Source organism: Diorhabda sublineata, chromosome 3 (genome assembly GCF_026230105.1).
Source record: "Diorhabda sublineata isolate icDioSubl1.1 chromosome 3, icDioSubl1.1, whole genome shotgun sequence".
Taxonomy (NCBI): Eukaryota; Metazoa; Arthropoda; class Insecta; order Coleoptera; family Chrysomelidae; genus Diorhabda; species Diorhabda sublineata.
Window position 1 is genome coordinate 34914624 of NC_079476.1, and position 26268 is coordinate 34940891.

A 26268-nucleotide genomic window follows, 5' to 3' on the forward strand; every position below is an offset into this window, starting at 1 on the left:
CTAGCAAACACCGGCACAGGTAAACAAGTGTGGATGAGCCCACGTGCAAGAAGCACTGCCCTTCCCTGCGCCACTATTTGCGCTCGCTCTAGCAAAAACCGGTTGAACAAGTGCGTAAGAGTCCACGTCCTGGACTGCACCGCCCTGCCCTGCGCCACAATTTGCGCGCGCTCTATCAAAAACCGGTTGAACAAGTGCGTAAGAGTCCATGTCCTGGACTGCACCGCCCTGCCCTGCGTCACAATTTGCGCGCGATCTATCAAAAACCGGTTGAACAAGTGCGTAAGAGTCCACGTCCTGGACTGCACTGCCCTGCCCTGCGACACAATTTGCGCTCGTTATAGCAAAAATCGGTTGAACAAGTGCGTAAGAGTCCACGTCCGGGACTGCACTGCCTTGCCCTGCGACACAATTTGCGCTCGTTCTAGCAAAAATCGGTTGAACAAGTGCGTAAGAGTCCACGTCCTGGACCGCACTGCCCTGCCCTTCGCCACAATTTGTGCGCGCTCTATCAAAAACCGGTTGAACAAGTGCGTAAGAGTCCACGTCCTGGACTGCACTGCCCTGCCCTGCGACACAATTTGCGCTCGTTCTAGCAAAAATCGGTTGAACAAGTGGGTAAGAGTCCTCGTCCGGGACTGCACTGCCTTGCCCTGCGACACAATTTGCGCTCGTTCTAGCAAAAATCGGTTGAACAAGTGCGTAAGAGTCCACGTCCGGGACTGCACTGCCCTGCCCTGCGACACAATTTGCGCTCGTTATAGCAAAAATCGGTTGAACAAGTGCGTAAGAGTCCACGTCCGGGACTGCACTGCCTTGCCCTGCGACACAATTTGCGCTCGTTCTAGCAAAAATCGGTTGAACAAGTGCGTAAGAGTCCACGTCCGGGACTGCACTGCCCTGCCCTGCGACACAATTTGCGCTCGTTATAGCAAAAATCGGTTGAACAAGTGCGTAAGAGTCCACGTCCGGGACTGCACTGCCTTGCCCTGCGACACAATTTGCGCTCGTTCTAGCAAAAATCGGTTGAACAAGTGCGTAAGAGTCCACGTCCGGGACTGCACTGCCCTGCCCTGCGCCACAATTTGCGCTCGCTCTAGCTAAAACCGGTTGAACAAGTGCGTAAGAGTCCACGTCCTGGACTGCAGTGCCCTGCCCTTCGCCACAATTTGCGCGCGCTCTAGCAAAAATCGGTTGAACAAGTGCGTAAGAGTCCACGTCCGGGACTGCAGTGCCCTGCCCTTCGCCACAATTTGCGCGCGCTCTAGCAAAAACCGGTTGAACAAGTGCGTAAGAGTCCACGTCCTGGACTGCAGTGCCCTGCCCTTCGCCACAATTTGCGCGCGCTCTAGCAAAAACCGGTTGAACAAGTGCGTAAGAGTCCACTTCCGGGACTGCACTGCCCTGCCCTGCGCTACAATTTGCGCGTGCTCTAGCAAACACCGGGTGAAGAAGTGCGGATGTGTTTTTGCATTTTTGTTTTCCAAAAATGAACGTTAGATGTTGTATGAATTTTGTACATTACTTCATCATAATTCTGTATAATGACTAACTAGTAAGTAATATGTTATGTCATCGCTAATATGTATATTCGAATACATTCTATTGTATTCAATATTGTGCTTATTATTTTTAGTTTCTTCAGGTTAAGCTTGACGGATCATTCAAGTTAATTATGTTTTGTACATATTTTAGCTACTAGTTCGATAATTCGAGTTGGTTTGTCAACGCGCAATTATTGTAAAATAAGGATTCACGCAAATCGACATTATCTAACTACATATTATTTAATTCACGATAAATTAAACAAAAATGAAATATAACCTTGTGCGTACATCGCTTTCTTGTCGAACATAAAACAATCGCCGTTACATGCATCATACATATCGCAATACCTAAAGAAATTCAAAATTGCGGGTTGTATCAACAAGCAACTACCATTTATTTACAATAATGTGTGAATTGTAAGCGCTCCCCAAACTTAAATCCCACCTCTCTCTCTTTAAATTTGAGTACTCGTATCGTACCTTGTATCAGTGATTTGTTTATATCATTGTTGATTTCACTGGTTTGACGATTGGAGACTTGACAGGTTCATTTTCAAATTATCCATTTATTGACTACATATTTTCATTTTATAATTTATTTCTTTCAGGCGTGATGTCACGTTTAGTTTCGCTTTTTGTGTGCATATTCGCGGGAATTTTATTGGTAGATTCGCAGTTTAATGTTGAAATTCAAGAACCGAAATTAACCTCATTTCTAAATAGGATAACAAATACTACATTTGGTAAGTTTCTTATTATGTGTACTAATTAATATAATGATTATATAAATAATATATTACCTATAGATAAAATGATGGCTCTTTATTAAGAAATTTAACATAATATCAATTTTATTAAAACCGTTTTAAATGTAATTTTTTGAAAATACTAACAATAATCTAACCATAGATAACTCGAATAACAAAATATAGACTTTTTTGTATAATAATATAAAGAATTAATGACTATTTTATAATTATTATGAACATACAAATCTCAGAATCAAAGTTTTCAATATTCTACTGGTAAGTAAATGTAATTAATTCAATTTTTCTATTCTCTACATGAATTCAATAAATCATCGTGTAATTTGTCAATTTCAATCCTCATTCATAGAGCGATAAAAACTGTTATCCGCACATCTTAGTGATTGGTTATAAATTACAATGTCTGTCTGAAAAGTTTCCAACCTTAACTTGAAGATGTTTTGTGTTTAAATATTTCAGCTATTTCGGAAGGTTACTTTCTGATCGACAATCCCATAACTGAGCCGTGTTGAAGATTTTTCTGAAATCGTATAAAATTGAGTATCGAGCTGCAGTTAAATATTTGGTGATAAAAGTCGATATGCCTACGCAAATAAGAGAGCAGTTTGACATTGTGTACGAAGACTTCGTACCATTATTGACGATCATAAATTTTTTTGCTTCTGAATTGAAATTTGGTCGTATCAGCTTGACTAAAGAGGAGAGTTCAGGACGACCACAAACTGCGACAACCAGCGTCATAACCAAATGGTACTGAGGGGGATTAAGGCCAGAGAAATAGAAGAGGCTAATCGACATTGTAAAATAACGTATTTACCATATATTGATTGAAGAATTATTCATGCTTGAGCTAGCCTCGCGTTTGGTACTGCGTTGCTCATCTGGACTAGAAGCATTTTTGAATGAACATCTTTCGTATTGAAGCGGTTTGAGCCAAATAAGTCGAATTTTTCACATCGCTTCATAACTGTAAATCATCCACTACATTTCTGAATCGACAAAATAATCAAGACAGTGGATTGCAAAGGGCTAACCTGCTGTAAAAAAGGCACATATGGTGTAATCAGCCGAAAAAGAGATGATGACCATTTTTTTGGGTACTTCGCATTATCTCACACTTCGGTGACCACCATATTCACGAATTGGTTGATGACCCACTTTATTCATCCGATATGGCCCCCAACGACTTTTTCCTCTGTCCAAACCTTGAAGCTTTATTGCAGAAATGAGATTTTCAGGACGTAATCGCATACGAAATGTTTATTATAAAATGCATCGTTACTCTGTTAAGTCGGAAACTTTTCAGACAATTCTCGTATATATATATATATATATATATATATATATATATATATATATATATATATATATATATATATATATATTGTGTGTTTTACGTAAATCACACGATAATTTTGTTATTCCTTCAATAAATATGATTAACAAAATAACGAATTAACACCATTATATTTATAGAAATGCATTCGTTAACTAATAATATCAAATTGGTTTTATAATATTTACAAAAGACGTACTAATTTTTTAAGTTATGTTTTAATTGAAGAAATTTGATATAAATTATACATGAAATAATCATCACAATATCCTGTGATATTTAAGATAAATCTGTTGATAATTTCAATACTTATATGAAGAAAACTATTGGATAAAAATCGAGAAACAATAATTTTGAGTGATAATTAATTTTTACGTAGAAAAACAATCAAAGATACCAATAAAAAGTTGAATAAACATTATCCTAAGTGGTTCTCTTCTTTTAAAATTGGTAATATGAATACGGATGATAATGCTGAATCCCTAGGATGTCGTTTATTGTAACTACTCCATTAAAAATTGACAAACTCCGTGTGATTGCACTCAGTGATCGTCGAATAAATGTATGTGAGATAGCTAAGTATATTTCAACCGAATTAGTACGTAACATTTTGGATTAAAAGATACCGGTAATGTGGGTGCCGCGATTTTAATGCTGATCAATAGCTCGCTTCCATTTAAATTTTATATTGATATATCGCAGTAGATGGAACTTGAGTACACCATTATACTCCAGAAATATAAATAGAGTCGAAACAATGAACTTCATCCGAGAAACGTCCTCTATAGAAAGCAAAATCCGTTTTTTCGGCCACAATGTTTTAAAATTCCTAAAGTTAATTAATCTTCATCGATTACTAAGGAAGAGGAAAAATGATAACTGCCCAATATTATGCTAACTATTTTGATTCAGAAGTAAAGAAAAAATGATGGCACCAATAATGGCGGAAAAGTAAAGGTCTGGGAAGAAAGTGGAGGCAATTAAGTTAATCAACTTACAGTTACAGCAAACTGTAGTTTTTGAGTCTGTCAATAATCGCGGATCAATATTAATTATAGTTCACACAATATACAGCAGATGGAATTTTCATAGGAAAAACTTGCAATTTATTCGCCGGATTTGGCAGTATGTGATTTATTATTGCTCTTTAGTCTAAAAAAACATTCACGTGGTTGACATTACAAGACGGATGATGAGAAGATGAGACAATTGAACAATTTTTTGAAAGTATTCCAAAAGATGACTAGCTTCAAGCTTTTAAGTTGTGGATGGCTCTATTACAGAAGTCCATTGATGTAGGTGGTGAACATAAATGAAATCTTTTTTCTACGAATACCTTGTATCTCAAAATATATAGTGTTAGAGTTCATAAAGGTCTAAAATTTTTGTAGTTCTTCGCTAGTCACTGCAGTACTATAGTACTTTTTTCATCTTATCTTTTAGAGACCTCAAATATGGAGTGCTTTTATTTGAAAATTTTATATTTAAATATGCAATTATTTTAATGAGTTGCCATATAATGAAAGTGAGCGTTTTGTTTGCAACATATAATTTTAATTTAAACGAAAATCGCTGTTCGAGGCCAAGATTGTTCCCTCTTCTTCCTACAAGTTTTTGTAGTGACGTAGGTATCCGGTTCTCAGACGAAGTAAAAACAAAAGAAATCGGACGAGCCGTGGAAAATTTTGAACGTATATAATTATCACATTTGACCTTGACCATCCTTTGAACTTATAATTCACAGATAACGTTTTAAAAAAATGTTATTCGACAATAATTAATTTGCTTTCTGGGAAATAAATGTTTCTCGTCAATCAACTATGTTTGCATGTAATTAATATTTACCATACATCATATATGCCTAGTCCTTGAATCTTGTTCTTGTCATTACTTTTTTTTTGAATACATAATTTTGCTTTTTCATCAGTTACTTTTCAATGTTTTCCTTTTTCTTTTGTTTTCAGAATTATTTTATTCTCACTTTTGTGTCTTTTTTCTTTCTTCATCATTTTCTCATATGTGTTGCTCTGTTTTTTTTCCGTAGTTCCACTATTAAAATCTTTCTCATATCTTTCTAATTTTTTTCTCAATTCTGTTACCATGTCTATTCAACATTCGTTTCTTTTTCTGTTATTGTTTTCTCCTATTGTAGTCTCTTTTATATCTTTCGATCTGTCTTAAGACGTTATTCTGTTATGTCTATTATCTATTCCTATTGTAACCTTCTCCTCGTATTTCTTGGTCTGCATTTCTCATTCTTTTTTCATAATTCTGTTTCTGCTTTTCTGATTGTAATCATTTTATATCTTTCATTCTGCTTTTTCATTTTTTCTGTTATTATGTCTCTTCCTATTGTAACCTTCTCATTGTACTGTAGTTTTCATTCTTTTTTCATAATTCTATAGATATTTTTTTCTACTGTAATCTTTTCCATGTCTTTTCATCTATCTGTAAGTAATAATTAATATTATTTGTTGCTAATTATCGATCAAGCAATTGACAATATTAAATATATATTTAACATCAATAGACAAGCAAAAATCATTTCCTCAATGACAAATTCCACTTTTCACATTCATGAATAGTGAAAAAAAACTCGTGTACACTAAAAGCAACCTTTCAATTAGTTTGGCTCCAAATAACCTTGATATGCAAGAGCATACGAGGTGAGTTCAAAAATTTTTATAGTAGCCATAACTCACGTCACGTTTATTTCACCTATATACGTCTCATTCTCTTATTTGTTGAAACAAGTTGACTTGAAATTTTTCTATGATCATATGAAATAGCTTCAAAAATTGTCTATAAGTAGTGTGAGCGATCTAAAAGTGGAAATGATTCAGTTACGCCTTCAAATCAAACGAAATGCAAATTGACAAATTTGATTGTTCAATAGACAATTCACTTACTGGAATGTTTACCACACAACATGCGAAGAGATCTACAAAATGAGGCATTAAAATGCACTACAATATTGATTCGCTAGGTTTTGATCGTTAAAAGTCGTCCTGCTGTACCACATCTTTTTTATTCACCACGCGATTTCTGATTCTTCCTGAAAATTAAAACAATGTACTAAAAGCAACACCATTCTTTATACTGAGGAGACCAAAACTGAAATATTTCTATTCATGGATCCAACGTTTTGTGCATTGCTAATTCAAATTATTTTTTTACTTGTAGAATAGGTAAGCTACCATATTTTTCCCATCTATTAGTTCCATCAAATAGTTTATTCAGTACTGAAATCACACCTAACTCTTATTACAAACTTTATGGATTTTTACTTTTGGTTTCAACTGAAACATCTTAAAAACTGGTTCATAATTGCAGCTTTTCTATTACATAAATATAGACATGGTAAATTATTAACATATATACCCATTTGCTACCATCGTATGTATAAAAAATTGTGCAATAACATAGTTACTGAAAAATTTCTTGGGTCTAAACCGAACCACCTCAAAACGTGCTTTACTATTGCAGCAATCCGATTATATAAATATCCATTCAGTAGGTCACGGAAAAAGTGTCTTAGCTTACCGCGTAACTAACCTACGATAAACATGAATCATCTTTCTCTTAAACAAAATTATATTCACAACAGAAAGAGAAAGAGTATTAAGGCAAGTATTTGTTTGTTCTATCATGCATCGATTCATTTTGGTTCGATACGTTACAAGGTATGTCAGTTTTTTTTAGTCCAAATTCACGGCGTATATGGAGTGAAACGATTCGTTTTACCAGATAATACGTTTAATATTTTATTTTGTACGAATAGAAGCCAAACATATCCGTACTTAACCATAAATAGAAAAAGTTCTCCCTTTCCCTAAAGCTTTTTGTCACTATAAAAATATAATGCATCTTTACAATCAAAATGTTCGTATACCGATACTTTAGTCAGGCGGGGCTAGATCAGGGCTATATGGTATTACATGTCTGTGAAGCCATGTGGACTGGGTATTTTCATCGCACATTTCAACTGGTGTTGCCGCGCCTTTTTCCATAATTTTAGATGAAACTGCTTTAGTAAGATGTAGAATTTGATTCCTTGAAGTCAATCAAAATAATATTTTCGAAGATCCAAAATATTATAGTGGACATTCCTTTTTGGCGCTTTTTGTTACCTTGGTCTTTTCTGGCATGGACTGTCGTTTCCAATAGCATTCCATGGAATCTATTTTAGATGACGCATCATAGTGAGAGATCATAGTTTAATCAGCCGTTACCGTTGATCGGAATACACTAAAAATTGCCCACAACAATCGCAGAGACTTTTCACTGACCCGAACGCACTCTATTATATGAGCCGAAGAACTCATGGAACGCACTACGTATATACAAATTGAGGAAAAAGATCTAATAAACATAACTTTGTTAAGCTCAGTATTGAAAGTTTTCACTAAAATCATAGTGATAAGACTTGAGGAAAAACCAACAGGAGTTCAGACAGAACAGATGGACAGTGTACGCGATATTCATAATTCATTAATTAAAATAAAAAAACCATGTTTATACGTTTTGTAAATCTCAATAAAGCATTTGATAACGTACGATTGAGGGGCGCATTAAAAATAGCAGTACATACTACTGTAAATGCACAATATAAAACAATAAACCAACTGAGTTTAGAAAAATCACAATAACACAGAAAAAATGTTAAATTATGACTATTGTCACTAGATGAAAGCTTTCATAGGATGGCTAAAGGCTCGCTATAATTTGTGACGTCACAAAATTGTATTTTGTAGGGTTAATGAAAGTAATTCGTCCTATTCCTTGTGAGATATTTTTTCGGTCAACGGTGGCTGCAGAATGGGATATCATTCATTAAAAATGTTATGTTATGTAGAAGATGGAGTACTAGTGCCAGGGAATAACAATGACCTACAACGCCTACTACATAGGATGAAGACAACGAAAGAAAATATAATATGAGTATATCAATTGTCATAACCAAAGATCCGATTAGACCAGCTGTATCATTTTTATTTTTTGGTACAGTTTGATAACTTTACGCAACTCCAAGTCTTTCGTGATTTCTGTGGAGCCGTCGACTGTTTCCTTAAGGCTAAGTTTTATATTGAACTAATGGTATGTAGTAGAGTATTGTCTGCAGTCGGTGAGAATGTGTTTGATGGACAATTTCGTTAAATAGGACGACATAATATAACCGTAAGTTTAATTAGATTAAGGCGGAGTCTTCTTATTGTCGCAGCATCTCTTTTACTCAAAAAATTTAGGGGGAGGTGAGAAACAGATAGATGGATGGTTTGCAATGATGTCTAGAGTTGCTTCATATACCACTAAGAACCTTGGATGAGGTTGTTGAAGGCTTTTTCGGCATGGCGTTCTAAAGATCCGTTTTCAGTGATTTCAGTGGAAGTCAGATGAAAGAGATTGTTACATTATGACCAACGAGAATTTGGTAGATGTCTTGTGTATTTTGGACTATTGGGTTGTTGAAGGCTTTTTTGGTATGGTTATCTGAAGATCCTTTTCCAGCGATTTCAGTGGAAGCCAGATGAGAGAGATTGTTACATTATGAGTAATGTGAACTTGGTAGATGTCGTGTGTATTTTGGACCATGGGGTGATCGGTGAAAATGATTTTAATTTATTGTAGGGACGAAAAGGTATATTTGTGGGTGGAAAGAAGGATGTTGTATAGTTTGTATAGTTTGCTAGTGTAAGCACATTTTTTCATAGAAGACAATTAACTTTTTAAATGCTCTTAAATATTTATTATTGATTAATAAAACTGAATTCCTAAACAAATAGGAATTTTCGGAAATAGGAGGATTTTGTTGATTAGCTTTAGCCTTGTGTCGATTATAAAAAGGTTAAAAAATTCAAATAACACAAAAAAAAGTTGTTCAATACATACTAATTGGTTTAAATAAAAAATGATTGACATTTCATGATAACTCCAAGTTTCTGTAACGATCAACGACGTACTTATTATATAACCATTTAAAAAATTATATGTTCCGATCAAGCAACTGATTATTCTATTTAACAAGGTAGTGCACTTTACGTTCTAATAGGTACTGTATATTTCTTCACGCTATTTTTTACTCGTACTTACCTCCCAAACTTTTCATTACATAGTTTCGTAAACTATATTTGTGTGAATCATTGACAAATAAACACAAGAGGAGCTCTCTGCTAAAGTGTGGAATTCCTTTCTAAATTATATAATTCTATTATATAATGAACTTTAATGGATAAAATACAGAGCATTGAAAGAGAAAGTTAGGAAAAACATTTCCATTCTCAGAGCAATTTGAACATTTCAAGTTGTAGCTTATTCGCTTATAAACGCAAAAGTGTTCTCATCTAAATTTAAGATCTCATAGTTGGATAGATCTATCAGTCAAATTTATAATCCGGGAGCCAGCAACAAAAATATACTTACGCCCAAGTTCCTCTTAACAGATAATTAGTAGAATGCATCAGAAAGTTGATTAATAAAGCCTAGTGAATGTCAGCTGCGGCTCGATGAGTGGGATGAAATGAGAAAAAAAAAGAAATTTAGTCATTTCCTCCCAAAATAAAAATTTTTGAAAATGTAACTATCCCAATACCTCGAGGAAACAAAATATTCAGCTGACTATATTATAGTGTATTATATGTCAATTGGCGTCTCGAACATGAAAAAAAATTTATATTTTCAGTGATTTTCTCTAAATAAAAATTTAATTGATGATATATATGTAGATGTGAATGATTATATATAAGCTATATCTTGGTGGAAAAACCGGCAGCTGATACTTTGGAAGTTATTACGTAGGAGTTAAGCGGAAGCATCTATTGCATCTGCTTATCAGGTTTTCCTCGACTCACTGCTAGCTTACAAATTTTCAGCTGGGAGGAATTAACTGAATTTCTTTTTTTTTTTTTGTCGTGCTACTGTCCTTCATTCCACCCACCGAGCTTTATTACATAACTCTCTGATGCATATCACCAATAATTATCTCTCGAAAGGAAATAATGAACCAAATTTTCACCTGACTCCCGGACTATTATAATTACTGATATTTCTGTTACATAGGATGATGACATGAATTGAATGGAATTGAAGTTTTAATATATCGTGGATTAAGGTGGTTTTGTATACCATTCTTTTTTCATGTTATGGTTAATTTTATATAATGTGACATAAAGAAAATTGATTTTATTATTTTGTTCGCTTTCGATTGTGAATTGAAGTTTTTTATTATGAGAGCGGAATTTTTGATTTATTCTGAAAAAAATAGATATTCAAAACGTAAAATACTTTTTTCCTCACTATATGTACGAGGAATTCTCAACGACTATCTAATTCTTTCAATAAATATCATATTACTATTATTAGTTATAAAGGACATAATGCATTATCCAAAAAAAATAACATTGTATAACAAGTAATGATTATGGCGCTTTTTACATAGGACAGACATTTCAGTATATATAAAATAGATTAAACAGTCATCAATATGATAAAAAAATAAAACTGCATTAACAAACCATTGAATATCAATTATAAAAATAAAAAATTCTTTAAAAGGAATCAAATACTGGAAAAAGGGGATTTTTAGAAATGGTTCGCATACATACGAGAAATTTGTCAATTCTAAAAAAGATTTAAACAATTTGAGTGAACTTTATAATTCTATTTTATAAATTTCAATGCAACTACGAGTAATTTAATGGATGGTTGCTTTGCATTTATTTTTGAGATACCACAATTGAAACGAAACGAAAAATTATACGAGAGTTGCTACTCAAGTTTTGAGGTAGATAAATAAGAACAAATATTTATAATTGGATATGGTTTTATTGTTTTTCAAAATATTCTCCATTAAGATCAATATATTTTAGCATGCGTTTGAACCAATTTTCGAACCATTTTTCAATTCTATTGAGTACTTCCAATAAATGTGGTGTGAAGGTATCAATCGTTTCTTCAGATTCACGTTAACACCGCAATTTATTTTTGATCTGCGAGAATAAGAAGAAGTCATTTGATGCCAAACAAGGACTTTTACGGTGGATGACCCATCAATTCGATGTTTTGACTGTTCAAAAACGGTTTTGTTTGCACTGATACGTGAGAGCTCGCATTGTCGTGGTGGAGTATGATTCGTCTTCTGCGATTGGTTTCCCTGATTTTTGGCAAAATTGTATACCATTCAGAATTGAACGTAGCTCTAATGGAATGATGGCGACACGTTATATTCATCCATTCAAAAAACAAGCGACCATTTCCTTCGAGTTGCTTCGTGCGCGAACAACTTTTGTTGGGTTTGGCTGACCCATAAAGTCGATTGTTGTTTTTCTTTCAGGTTCATATGCATAGATCTATGATTCTTCGCTTGTCACGAACTTATACACGTCTTGTGAAACACCGCGATTGAATTTTTAAAGCATTTTTGTTCACTCAATATTGAATATATGCGAATGGAACTATTGTCCAAGTATACCTCGATCTCACGGTATGTCACATTTCAATATCAGTTCAAGCAAAGCGGCACGGCAGCTGATTTTGGACGATGTTCACGAAAGTCATTCTGTAGCTGAGTGCGACCACGTTTGAATTTGGAAAACCAGAGGCTCGAGATGGTGTTTCATCATCAAAAGTTGAAACGACTGATTGGCACACTGCTGTTGGTTTAATCCACTTATTTTAAAAACTAATTTTTAATCAAAAGATACTTTAAATCTAAACTATTTTTCAACAAAAGCTTTTAAAAGTGTCTAAGAAGTGTATGATTAGATATAAGACAATTATATTATTTTCAGATTTGATAAGAAGTGGTATAAATGTTTTTGGAAATACTATAGAAACAATAATAACAACTTTCTCAAAAATAGAGGATCGACTGAGTGCCTTAGTGGAATTAATTAGAAGTCAACTAATAAAAGGCGTGCCTGAATTGAGCATTCCGGTATTGGATCCACTGCATGTGAACAAAATTGAATTTGACGTTAGACATGAGGCAGCTCTGTAAGTAATTTCTCATTTTGAGTTTATATTTTATTGAATGTGCTATTGTTTGTTAAAATGAGCGACGAAAATATTTTTTTCCAATGTCTAAATGAAACTCTAATAATAATTTTAATTAAAGTCAAATGAACTTTGAATTATGTCAATTGAAAGTAATTAATGATTTTGTTTATTAAACAAATACAATATATCAATGTTTATGAATAATTTATTTATCATAACAATTGATTAACAGGTAGGTTAATTTGTGGAAAATACCACTCAAAAAGTAATTAAGCATTTCCTGATTATATTACCATGAGTCACTTTTCTAAAAATTGGTAATTGTGATTTATAATAATAAAAAATTCAAGAATTTCCTTTGTCGCAAATATTCAATAGAATAAATCCGATATATTGCTAATTATTATTGTTCATGTATGACTGATTTAACTAAATATTGATTAAATAGTTTTGATAACACATGTCTAGTTTATTTCTAAGTCTAGAATTCTCTATACATTTGAAGCACTTGTGAGTAGCACTTGTGGTAAACCTTGAGGAATTCTTAATGTTACAAATAGTTTCCAAGTTAGTAAAGATAGGAATTTAACTTGAAATTAGAGAGAGAATACGTGATTACTTATACATTGACCAAAAATAAAAATTTTAATATTTTTGATAATAAAAATTTTTTTTATATAAATAATCAAGATTTTTTCTTACTGTGGATTATATCAACAATTTCATAAAAAATGTGAATCATCAAATATAAGGTATTTGCAACTATTTGATTATGCGAGATATGAAAAACTCTTTACGATAGTAAAATTTCAAGTGAAGAACAAAAAGCTTCCAGCAACATGTTCAGCGGTAGTTCAAGACGAGCAGAAATGTTTTAAATAAATTTTGGAACATGTCAATATACATTTTACATCTTGTATCGGACTTTTATCAATGTAAGATGAAGATAATTTTGCAATTATATGAATTGTTACTAAAAGATTTTGAAAAATGAAAATTACACATAGGAATGACAGTTTGAAATTATGTTTAATCTAGTCGCTTACGAATTGCTTCACTTAGTAGTACTTTATATTGATCGCTCGACCCCCATCACCAATTTTGACGAATTTTTTCGGTTTCCACTCATTTTTGGATCGTCATTCGCTACATTGTTGGGCAGTTTCGACGTCATATTCATAAGTCCACGACTCGTCACCAGTAATGATGCATTTGATGAATGTAATGCCCACAGCTACATTTTCAAGCATCTCTTTTGCGACTACTACTCGACGTTGATTTTGCTAAAGAACCAAGTCTTTTGTTAGGAGTCTAGCATTGACAGGCTTCATACCCAAAATGTGTAAGTTCGATCCAGAGCTTCTGATATCTCTTGCTATCTCTCGGATGCCGACACGATATTTTTCGTGTACTATCTTCCCAACCACATTAGTGGAAAGTGCTTGTTGTGAAACACAATGCCAAAGAAGCTCAAGAGGATGAGGAAAGATCGGACTATTGATATCAGAATAAGATAAGAAAAGCGGGCAAACTAGTTTAAGAGCTTAATGAAAAATATAACATTTGGTACGACTCTGTGCAAAGTACTTTAACAGATAATGGGCGACCGGCGACTATTTGCTTCGAAGTGCTTAGTTCGCGAACAACTTTTGTTGGATTTGGCTCGTTTTGAAAGACTCATAGAGTCGATTGCAGTTTAGTTTCGGGTTCACGTTCAGAGAACATCATTCGACATCAGTTGACGCCCAGCAGTGATGGTTTCTAGTAGATTTTGGAAGATATTCACGAAATTCCTGTAGCGAATGAGTGCCAGATTTTTTTCAAAGTATTTGACTGATGATCCAAAAGAAATCATATTTCAAAACGCTTGGCGCTGAAAGATCCTCTTAGGTAGACACGTATTTCATTGCTAAAATAGTTATGAAGAAAGTTGCGTCTATGGTTATGATCCTTGGGTGAAAATTCAAATTTCTCAACGGAAAACCAGTGAGTTATCTTACTCAGAAAGTAATAAAAGTCGAACATCAAGGTTATGAAAATTTCGTTTTCGATTATATGGACAATATAGGATCAGTTCACTGTAGAATCCGCTTTTAAAAGAAGATATTAGAACATTCGTTTCGTTTTTAATATACGATTCTCGTCCACTTCTTCTTATTTGTCTTTTTTTTTCGGCATTTCTCTAAAATTTTGACACTATTCCTAACATTGAGGCCCACAACAAGGTAAATGGAATCCATTGCGGAAGAGACCTTTCAGAAACGCTTATGGATTTAATAATATCAAATTCTTATTGTTTATCACACCTCGTATATGAATAAATAAATGTTTTTTAGAGGTTGTGGTCTAATAAATTAACAATCGAATTTGATGTTGAAGTAAGTTTATTAGTGTTTCATCACTTCCACTACCAACTAAAACCGCCGAACACTAACCTGAACACTCTTTGTTTCCTCTCGCTTTTTGGTGCGTAGAACTCCTCGAATGTCTTGAGATACTATATTTAGTGTTTCTCTTAACATCTTCACCATGATGATAATCCGCTAATGTGCGACTCCTCTCTGTTCACTGTCCATCATTCACAGAAGAAAAACGTATGCAGAGTATTATCCTGCATTACACAACAATAAAGGCATTCGGCTGAATTCCCTTTTGCCTATTGTGTGCAAGTAGCGTGCGAAATACCCATATCCGAACAGAAATTTGTGTAACATAATACTCAACTTCTCCATAGTGCTGTTCTATCTAAGTTTGAACGCTTCTTCACTTTCCTCTTTGATATAGCTCCAGGAATCTATCTATCTCTCGTGCGACTTCTTTCTTTTTTTTACTGTTTTCACTCCGAATACCTCTGCCTTTCTCAGGTATATTGTCCTTTTACTAAAGCAAGAAATTTCACCGGAATAACTTCCACAATCACCATTATAGCTGGCTCTAAAACTGTCCGAATCGAAGTTTCAATGCCGCCCTTCTCTACACCTATGCTAGTCCTTTTTGATTCTTCTGTATTTTCAGGACTTAAGCCCACACTTCCACATTATGCAAAAGTATCATCTGAATCAAGAATAAATAATTTTTTAACGTAAAAATGCACGATTCATTGAACTATACTGAAATAACTGTAGTTCGATGTTTGTACAATGATATATTAATAATGAATAACTAGTTCAAGTTCAGTTATGTATCAGCAACAAAAAGTTTTTCCGCGTTAACCATAAAGTAAGTTCCTTAAAGTGTTGCGTCAAACCCAATAAGTGTAAATTCTTGTTATTACGATTGAGAAGCTGATGTCGCAATAACTAGAAGTGTCTATGTAATAGATCCAAGTTTGAAAGTAATAAATCCTTAAATTCTTAAAAAACATTTTCTTGATATTCTATTTTTGTCTGTAATTATCACATTTTACCTCAACAGATACGACAAATATTTCAGCGACATGTGACGAATGAAAACGAGTTTAATGTTGATTTAATGTTTCTTTAAAATCTTGTTTTTGCAACGTTTCATTTCAACAACAATAACTAGTTGATAAACATTTCTTCTACTAGATCTCTTAACCCACTTCCAAGAATATCTGTATTTGGAAATTTCGGTCAATATGCCAGATGGCGAAAACATTTAACTATTGTATTAAACCGGTCCCAACATACATTTCTCATTAAAAACAGTGTTATTCAACTTTAAAACGCGAACGATTGTTGGACATTATATAACTCGTTACCTCAACAATTCACATAATCAAGAAGTCCATGTCAAGGACGGTCATTTTGAAATCGGGTAAGATTATTTACACAGAGGAGATTGAATATTACATATTATTTATTAAAGAAAAAACCGTTATAATAATTCGAAATGATTCCCAAAATAATATAAAAGCACCCAAAAGATACATTTAGGCAAAAAATTATACACAATGGAAGTATCTAAGCTTTCTAACGCTCTTTTAATATCCAAAAAAGGAAGATATAATAAATCTGCAAAGGATGCATTAAAGAAAAAAACTAGAGAGTAGTATTTCATTACAAAAAAATTTACGGGAGAAAATATCAGAGGTTAGGTTCAAAAGGATGGGTAAAACCGTAAAGAACAAAGTTTTATTTATAATTAATAGAAAATACAGAAGGAACTTAAGAGGCTTAACAATTTTTGATAATCACATCTATTTAGATATTTATCAGAGCCAAAACCAACGTTTTTGTAGAAATCAGATCCTCATATATTATGTATGCTGGGTGCTTTTTCCATCTGGAAAACAAGACATAGTAAATAGTCGCTGGGTGCTATATCTCGTCTATAGATGTAGATTTTTCGCCCATATTATGGTAACCATTCCTGCGTTGCTCTAGGAGCAATCCGTAAGATTCATAACTATTTCAGTTTACTGGTGATTATCTGAAACGACATCAAACTGGTGGTCAGACTTCTGACAGGTCAATGCCCTGTAAAATACCACTTTACAACGATAGGCGTAGAAAAGTATGACAACTGCATATTTTTGCGAGCAAGCCTACGAAATTTCTGCTCATTTCATCAAAAGACTTAAGTGTCTCGAAGGAGCAGTACTAACATTTTGGAAAGTGGGACACAAAAACGCCAAAACAAGTTCCTCCTATGGGAGAAGTCTACGTATATTGGTAACAAAAAAATGAGATGTAGTACCTTGTACAAAATATCTTCTAGTTGTAGATACAGAGTGGCATTAGCTGTGTAATAAACAGCAATCTGTTTTCGTCAGATGATTTCATGTAACCTTGTCAAACTGAAACAATAACGATCTGGACACGTTCCAGGTAATAGATCAGAATATCACTAAATGATTCTTAAAATTTGGTTGCCATCGACAGACGGTATAAGTTTTATCGTTAGTGTTCCAGAATGCTCACATTCTATAGTCACTATTTGAGTTACGGGACGAACTGATCAAGTTTCATCTACGTGGTTAATGAAGCGCTGGCTGGTAGAATGGTAATAGTTCCACTACATTACCCCCTCCAATGCTTCGGTGAAGTTAATTGAGGTTTGAAATGCATCTTCGCGAGGAATTCATTACGTTCAAACTTCTCCTGACTCCAAATCTTTTGTCTGGGGTCAAAAACATCGACAATAATTGGAAATTTAACGAGCCGAGGCAAAGTTTTCTACTTATTGCTTCGCTCAAATTAACTTCACGATTTTACTGTGAGAGTCAAATTTGAATACATGATTTGCTTACTTTCATATATTTCTAAAACCTCCACTACTTTCCCGTACATTAGCTATATAATAAACAGCAACCTGTCTCTACTTCTGTCTATTATTGAGTGTTCTATCAAAATTAGAGTCATATTTTATGGATTAAGTTTCAATTAATGCGTGGCTATCCGCCGATTATTAACTGTGTCTATGACTGTTTTAATCAATAGTCTGAATTGGACTTGTAATGAAAGGTAAATCGTAAAGTACATTATGTTGAGATAAAGCGCCTACTCTTCGTGATAGAAAAATACACACCGTTTCAACATAGCCTTTCACTATTTATTAAGAAACATTCTGACATTAGGGTCAGTATTATTCACTTTTTCAATTCAATTTTTTGAAAAGTAGAATGTAAAAAGAGTCACTTGTAACTTGTTAAAAACTAAATATAGAATAAACGAAAAACAGGTTAATCCATCAATGAACTATTTATTATTTATATAATCTAATTGTTTTTTTTTAGATTGAAGGGAAATGCCAAAAATATCACTATAAAACATATTTCGAAATTTGTGGTTACCAAAGAGAAACTGACCGATCTGGGTAAACTACGTTTCAGACTAGATATTAATTTAACTTTCCCATTTATCAGAGCAAATGGAACTTATCAAGTAAATGGTCTTATCGGCCAAACATTTAGGATCTTCGGAAATGGTCCATTTAAGTAAGAACATCTTTTATTATTCATTTAACTCGTTAATGCTCTCACCCTAATTTTTTTTTCGATGTTAATTCACGTATAAACATTAACAACTATTTATATAGTCTCGTTATATAAACCATATTTGATTGATGTATGTGTTTGGTCATCAATTAAAAAATATTTAGTGTCAACAAGGTATTGAATATGAAGAACAGAACTAGATGTGAACAATTATATTTTTTATCATTTAGCCCCACTACGAGAAACAACGAACTATCGATTTTTTCCAAAAAAACTGTTTTTGCAGGAAACTATGTTCAGTAGAACAAGTAGGATGGAATTTATCTGAACATTTAGAGCGTTTTTCCACGGTCCGATCCGAACTCGCATGACGGACAGTTCCCATCAAAAAAAGCGACGAAGATGTAGAAAAACTAAACAGGGGTGGACACATTTTCTTCTAAAGAAAAAATATTTAGCTGGGGCATTTTATGTATTTTTTTTTTATAAATTGCGAAGGACGTAAATTTATTAAATTGATTTGCCTACACATTTTTGCTAATATTACAGAAGAAAATTTTTAACAGGGTATCTTAGTGAGTGGTTTTCAGCAACGGGAAAAAGTTCGAACGACCCTGAATAAGAATCGAACCCAGATCTATTAGCTAAGTGCTAAAAGATTAATGAGGGTTGCTACTTAAGTTTTGAAATAGACAAATAAAAACAAATATTTATAATTGGATATGGCTTTATTGTTTTCAAAAAAATTTCATTAAGATCAGTACATTTTTGCATGCGTTTAACTCGATGACCTCGCAATTTAGTTTTGACCAGCGGGAATAAGAAAAAATCGTTGGGCTGTACGGCCGACAATCCATCAATTCGATGTTTTGACTGTTCAAAAACGTTTTGTTTGAACTGGAATGGTGTCAACATGTAACAAGTACAGTTATTCCGAGAAAACAGGCGACCATTTGCTTCGATGTGCTTCGTGAATAAACAACTTTTGTTGGATTTGGCTCATCTTGAAAGACACATACCGTCGATTGTTGTTCAGTTTCAGGTTCATATGCATAGATCCATGATTAGTCGCCAGTCACGATCTTAAAGACTTCTTTCGAAGCACCACAATTGAATCAATCACAATCAATCGACACGAGGTTTTTTTTAACGATTGTCAAATTATGCCGTATCCAATTTAGAACAAATATGACAGTCACATATTCATCCAATATTAAATGTATACAATTGGAACTTATGCCCAGGTTACATTACGATCTTCTAGTATCAGCTTTCACCAAAAGTCGAAGCGAGTTGATCTGCATACTGTTGTTGGCTCAATCCACGTCGAAAGTCATAGAAAATCATCACACGGAAAGTCAGTGTTGCCAAATATCAAAACTTAAGCAGCACCACTTGTAATGATCTCATACAATTTAGGAACTTTCATTTTAAAATATCTTTTGTCACCGATGGAAGACTAGAAATCCTGGGTTTCTGATTCTTCACCATCAGAAACATTTGATTCCGAATCACTGTCTCTTAAGAGGATGACAATTTTTTTCATATTATTTTCTATTTTTGCTTCTGGAACCAAAAACTTTTGCTGGAAATGTTTTGTATAGTTTCATCGGTTTTGCCACTAAGTTAGAGGGAAAATGAGAACTAATTGTTTATAAAACTCTCACATATTATTCACATTGACTGGGATATTTGTTGATGTTACGTACGATTTAGAACTGACTTAAACCTGCTCAATTGGATTATATTAAAAATGGTTTTATGTGTGCTAGAGAAGCCAATCCTTACATTGATGGCAGCTCTGATCTTCTTTATCAGAAATATTTTCACAACATTGATCTCAAATGGGGTCTAGTCAATGTAACTCTCTCTTTGCCTGATGAACTAACCAACAATTGTGATATCTACATCTGCCTTTAGTTATGAGTATTCTTTCAACACCACTGATGTGTGTAGTTGTTTTGAGAGGATGTATTTTTGACGTGATACAAAATGCAGAGTCAAGTATCCAGAAAATTTATATAGTGACTTTATAAACTTGGAAAAGTATGGCTATATCAATTTAATTAAAACAGGGAATTTTGTGTAAAGTATGAAATGAGTTGAGCTGAAGATATTTGTTTGAAATTCCAAACAGTGATATGTTTGTTATAGATTGAACATCATAGATTTAAGAATTGCCACATCGACAATATTAAAATTCACCTTACCAGGTCAATTACAAGTTGAAAATATAAGTATCTTACCCAGACTGAGGAAGCTAGAGGTATGTAGAAATTTCAATCCTGACTGTTAAAAGCTATTTGGCGACAAATATGAAAAAAATTAAGCCCAAACAATGACTTATAAAATGGTGTAGATAATCAAAATCTGCTATTATATCTGTAGACAGGGTGACAATTAGAAAATGTACCACACTTTATATAATTTGGCACCTACAGAAAAATAAAAAAAAGCCATGTCTCATTTATTTTCAAGGAGACAGTTTGTAGGCTGGTATTGAATAAATTAAGTTAATCTTCTGGCAATGGAAGCTAACTAGCTTTTAAAAAAATGTCACATTTCACTATTTTTAGCTCATGCAGAATCTGGTGAAAACTATAAACAAGTTTAAGTATCACATGTTATTGTATTAAATGAAACTGAAGTTGTATTACGTAACGGATAATTTCTAAAGTATTAGAACGAATTCAAAAAGGGTTCGCCATGCTTTGGGCAAAGCATACAAAGTATAGAACAGAGCCATCGAAGTAACCTTGCATTGTGGCAAACAAGCATTTCGCAACAGTGAAAAAGCACTGCAATTAAATAAATTTCACTTGTATAAAACGGAAATGATTAAATTTTGTATAAGAAACGTTATTTTCTTTACTAATAAATGTACATTTTCAAATCGACACCTTGTATTTGAAGCCTTTAGTCGCGCTAGTTCAGTTTCTTGTTATTTTTCAAGAATATAAGTAAAATATTTCCAAATCATTATTTTTAGAATAACTTCGAAAACATGATGAATGATCCTGATACTGGAGCTCTTATCAATAAGGCTATATCAAGATTAGCACCAGAAGCATTGAAGATTTTCTGGCCAGAACTGAAGAGACCTATAGAACTGGAATTCATTAAGGTAACCTTTTAAATAACAATCATATTTCTCGTAGTTGCATGATAGTAAAGGAAATGCTGGTACTGGTACGAAAATTTGACTAATATTCAATATATCAACATCTGCCGAGAAAATCGGGATTTTTGGAATCGAAAAAATACCTGCGAACAATTTTTAAGCCAATTCCTCTTGGTTACGAATATTAATATAATAAAAAGTAACTTTGCTCACCTCAACTGCATTTGAAGTAATTGTTGAGAATTTCTTTTGAATGCTAAAAGTCTAAAAGCTTAACTTAGACTCATTGTTAGCATTATTAACTACTATAAATAAGTTAAGGAAAGGTCCCAAAGTGTCCCAACTAACAAAAATCATTGAACATATGTTTGTATTTAACTATTTCTTTATTGTTTTCTACTTTATCTAAAAGTTTAATTGTAACTATTTCAATTAATAAATTTGAAAAAATATTTCAGTATATTAACAACCTTTTGGACAACGCTTCAGTGGTGAACATTGCGAAGAGGATTTTCAACATCACCTAAATTTTCATATAACAGAATCATTAAAATAACAACAAATTAGTTACCATAGAATCGAAATTATACACATAATTAGTTGTTTATATTGGAAAGGTAGGGTAGGGCGGAGCATTATGAATACTGACTCTTATTTATTCAATTTTAATTTTTCCAAATACATAAAAGTATGTTAGTACCCAATTTATATAAATTAAAAAGGACTAGTGGTTTTTGAGTTCTATGAGGAGAAAAAGACTAACATGAATTAAAAGCAAATTCCAATTCCATACAAGAAATAAACAGAAATTAAAATAAGATACAGGCACATATTCATTATTGAGGAAATTGACTGCTCAAACTCAGTAATTAGAGATAAAGCCATATGAAATGTTGATGGTTTCGATAGTGACTAACTGAATAATAACATACGATCATAAGTGATGTCGAAGGTAAAATAGAAGATATCACCAGTCGCTAATATTGTATTCGATAATAGTAACTGATTGTAATTGCAAAGGCACAAAATGAACTGTTAATTATTATCATGATTTGGTTTGTCTGACAAAAAAGTGAAGTGAAAAGAAAACCAAAAAATGTCTAGGGTTTAATATTTGAAATAGTTTCGCCCTACCTTAATTAACAAAAAACGTATGTTAATTCATTCGACTTAAAAACTAGTGTGAAATGATATTTGGCCTCCAAATAATTATACACAGTTACCATCAGTTACCACAGTATCTTATTATAATTGGATTTTCAAGAAACAACTTTGAAGTTTAAATTGAGGACAATCATAGTAGTAGATTTTGTAAGAAAATGCAGGACCATTTTGTGCTTTATTAAAAAGTTTGAAGGCAATTTATTCAATTAAATATCTTTTATTAGGTCGTTTCTGTTTAATTATATGCAGAATATACATGCCAATTAGATAATATATTCAGTGATCTTCAATTTTCGATTAGAGAAGAATCATCTGTTTAAGTTTTCATTATTCAAAATATATTTTAATAGATTTTCTAATCGATTGCGTTAAGTACCATTCGAACAATTAGATATTAGGAATAACATTTTTCATTTCAGTCGATTTTTTATTAAACAAAGTGGTCCATACTAATCTACATTAAGTGATAGAGCTAAAACTGAATAATAACAGAAGTACAATCCTCTGAAGGATATACCATTATATAAATTATCAGGATAATCAACTTTACATCACTACTCAGCCCATCCCGTATAAATATAAGATAGTTTTGAACAGTATGTGTCAGTCATTTTCGATTACAATGAAAAAAAAATACTTTATATTTCAAATACATCGGAAACAGATATAACTATATAACTGTCTAAATAATTTGGCAGTTACGAAGTCTTGAATTCTCTCTTTTTAAAGGGTTGTATTTTCGTTACTATTTATTTTTAGAGAAAAAGATATATAACTAAGTACGTCAAGAAATTACTGTACAGAATTTAGAATATAGTTTTGGAACGTCAATTGATTGATAAAAAAATGTTAATTTTTAAAAATATATTGATATAATTTTTATTTACAATCATATATGCAATGTTGTCATTACTATAAACGCTCTCAGAAATATTTACAAATTACTTTCCTGTTGAATGAGTACTTGTAACAGCTTCAGTAGACATGGCACATTGGACAGCATATAGGCAGTTTTAGTTTTGTTCTTCATTGAGCTATCTACATAACCGTCTGCCACAGTACTAGATTTACATCCTCTCAACTTTTTTAATTGGAGTATATTTGCACAGCTGTTGGCAAGTAACGTAGCGGTGGTTCTTCTTAGATCATGGCCTGTAAAGCCTTTTGAGTCCTCTAAATTCAACAAAAGTAAAAATTTTTGGAAAATGCCCAATTGTTTGATTTTATACTATTTCTCCTCTAAGCTGAACAAAAAATCTATTGATTTCTATTTTTTTTTCTGAAATTCATGTAGTCTCGAAATATCTTCACCCATACTGTATCAGTAATGAAAAATTATCTACTTGTATGTGCTTTGGAATCTGGAATTTTAACCGAAATTTTTTGTTTCAAAAAAAAAACAACATCGAAAATTTTCCTTTTCACTAATTCTTCCTTCCGACAAGCTCCAGATACGCCTATTATTAATGCGACCTAAATTAATAATAAAAGCATAATATCATAACAACTGTACACTTGTATAAGCTCAAACACGATTTAAAAAAATACTTATTTAAAGATCATAAATATATTACCTTTATCGGTAGAAATTCATTTAGAGCTTTGTTTAAAAAATCCTCTTTATTTTTGCTGGAAAATACGTTCGATTTCTTGGGCCTGAAGCCCACATTTTGTCGTTTTACGAAGACCAACAGTTTCCCATGTTTCGAAATATCAGTTTTTTCTTCAATTGCCCACAAAGAGGGCGACTTCTTTTCTTTTGGCTGGTTTGTTCTCCAAAATATGCTAACAGTACACTTTCGGAACTGGTATTCTTCACTTTTTTTTCTTCCCATCACTTCTTATATAATTCAATAGCTTTTAGGTAGCGATGGTTACTTTTTTCTGGCACCAACCCGTGTGGTGCTGCATCAGCAACCTGTCGTATTTCTGGAGGGGTACAATCCATCAATTCTTCATCGAAGGATATTTTCTTAATTTATTTTTGCGAACTTAATATCCATCTTTATCTAATATTTATTTATATTGGTGACAGTTGTTTACCAGCAACAGTAACAATATACCTAGGTACCTGCTTAATTATTCTAAGGAAGATGTTGGTAATTTTTTGTTAAATGTAACATTTTAGGTATGTTCAGATCGAAACAACAACTATATCTAATCTCTCGACAGTAATGAAGTTCTGATTTACTATTTTCAAGTGTGCAAATTTTCAAAATTCTAAAATTGTAAACTAAACTTATTGTTGCTAGTTATATAATATATTGTATATTGGGTGAATATTTTAAATTATTGGTAATGTGCGTTGGTTACTGAATTTAAAAACAATTTCAAAAAACATGCACATTAGTCATTTACTGTGATAAAAATAATTTTATGATAATGTAAAAAAAGTACTTATATTTTATGTTTCAAAAATAAATTGGAAGGGATTGTTAAAAAAAATTATAATTTACTTTTAATGATAAACCGTATTTTTATTTTCTGACAAAAACCATTCTCGATATCTCCCACAAATCATTCAAGAACTCTTTATAAAAGCAAGTAATGGATAACTGATTATATGAACTAGTTACCAGAAAGAAATGTCCTAAATATACTAGTTCCTTGATTTGATCGCACTCATTTGAATTATAGATAAAAATTTTAATAAACAAAAGCTGAACAACTTTTTCCTTGGGAATATGACTTTAATTACCTCCAATAAAGATGCATTGAAGATGCACCCATGAATTATATAAAAATTATCCTAATGGTGTTCTTTACAAACTTTTGAAAGGCACCATCAACACACCAGATGCCCTAGGTCTAAGACATTAACATGTTTTTTGATTATTTTATAAAAATGAAAAATTTTTAAACTGGTTTGCTAAGGGAAATTTACTGGATACAAGTATATTATTATAAGACGAGAAACTTTGTATTCTGTTAAATACTTCCACCTTATAATGATCCTTGATAAAGATTAGTGTTAGATAGGTTACTAACTTCAACAACCTGATGATTAAATAGAGAGAGAGAGAGATAAGCTTTATTGTCATTAGAAAATTCTACAATTTAATGGATAAAGCAACAAAATTTTATATTAGATAATATAAAATAACAAAATGACTTAATAATAATAATTATAATACATATAATATCTTACTTCATACTAAATTGGATCATGCCAGTCTTGAGTCTATGGTAAATTGTAGAATTCTGCCACAGAATAATAAGATCTTCCAAGCAAAAATGCCTTTGTCAATCTTCGGAACTTATTAAATGTATTTGCCATTTTTAATTTTTAAGGTAGCTGATTGAATAATTTTTTGGCACTGAAGATGATAGATTTTTTTACCAGAGCAGAAGTGGGTATAGGTAAGTAAATGTCCAAAGTCTTTCTTCTAGTAGGGTAGGCATGAATGGGTCTCTTAGTTAACTTGTGAAAGTTTTTGCGA

General features: G+C 32.7%; 2 protein-coding genes across 2 annotated transcripts; one reads left to right on the plus strand and one right to left on the minus strand.

Annotated features, from left to right (window-relative positions):
• Positions 1-1885, minus strand: LOC130441765 (uncharacterized). The gene is made up of 2 exons (XM_056775551.1): positions 1836-1885; positions 1-1414 (listed from the first exon to the last, which is right to left on the minus strand). Exons 1-2 carry the CDS (start codon positions 1883-1885, stop codon positions 1-3), a joined length of 1464 nt encoding a protein of 487 aa, XP_056631529.1.
• Positions 1833-25297, plus strand: LOC130442120 (uncharacterized). The gene is made up of 7 exons (XM_056776161.1): positions 1833-2092; positions 2156-2290; positions 12437-12641; positions 18343-18543; positions 20698-20809; positions 21533-21667; positions 22123-25297. The coding sequence occupies exons 2-7, from the start codon at positions 2161-2163 to the stop codon at positions 22189-22191; spliced, it is 852 nt and encodes a 283-aa protein (XP_056632139.1). The 5' UTR covers positions 1833-2092; positions 2156-2160; the 3' UTR covers positions 22192-25297.
• The last annotated feature ends 971 nt before the right edge of the window (positions 25298-26268 follow it).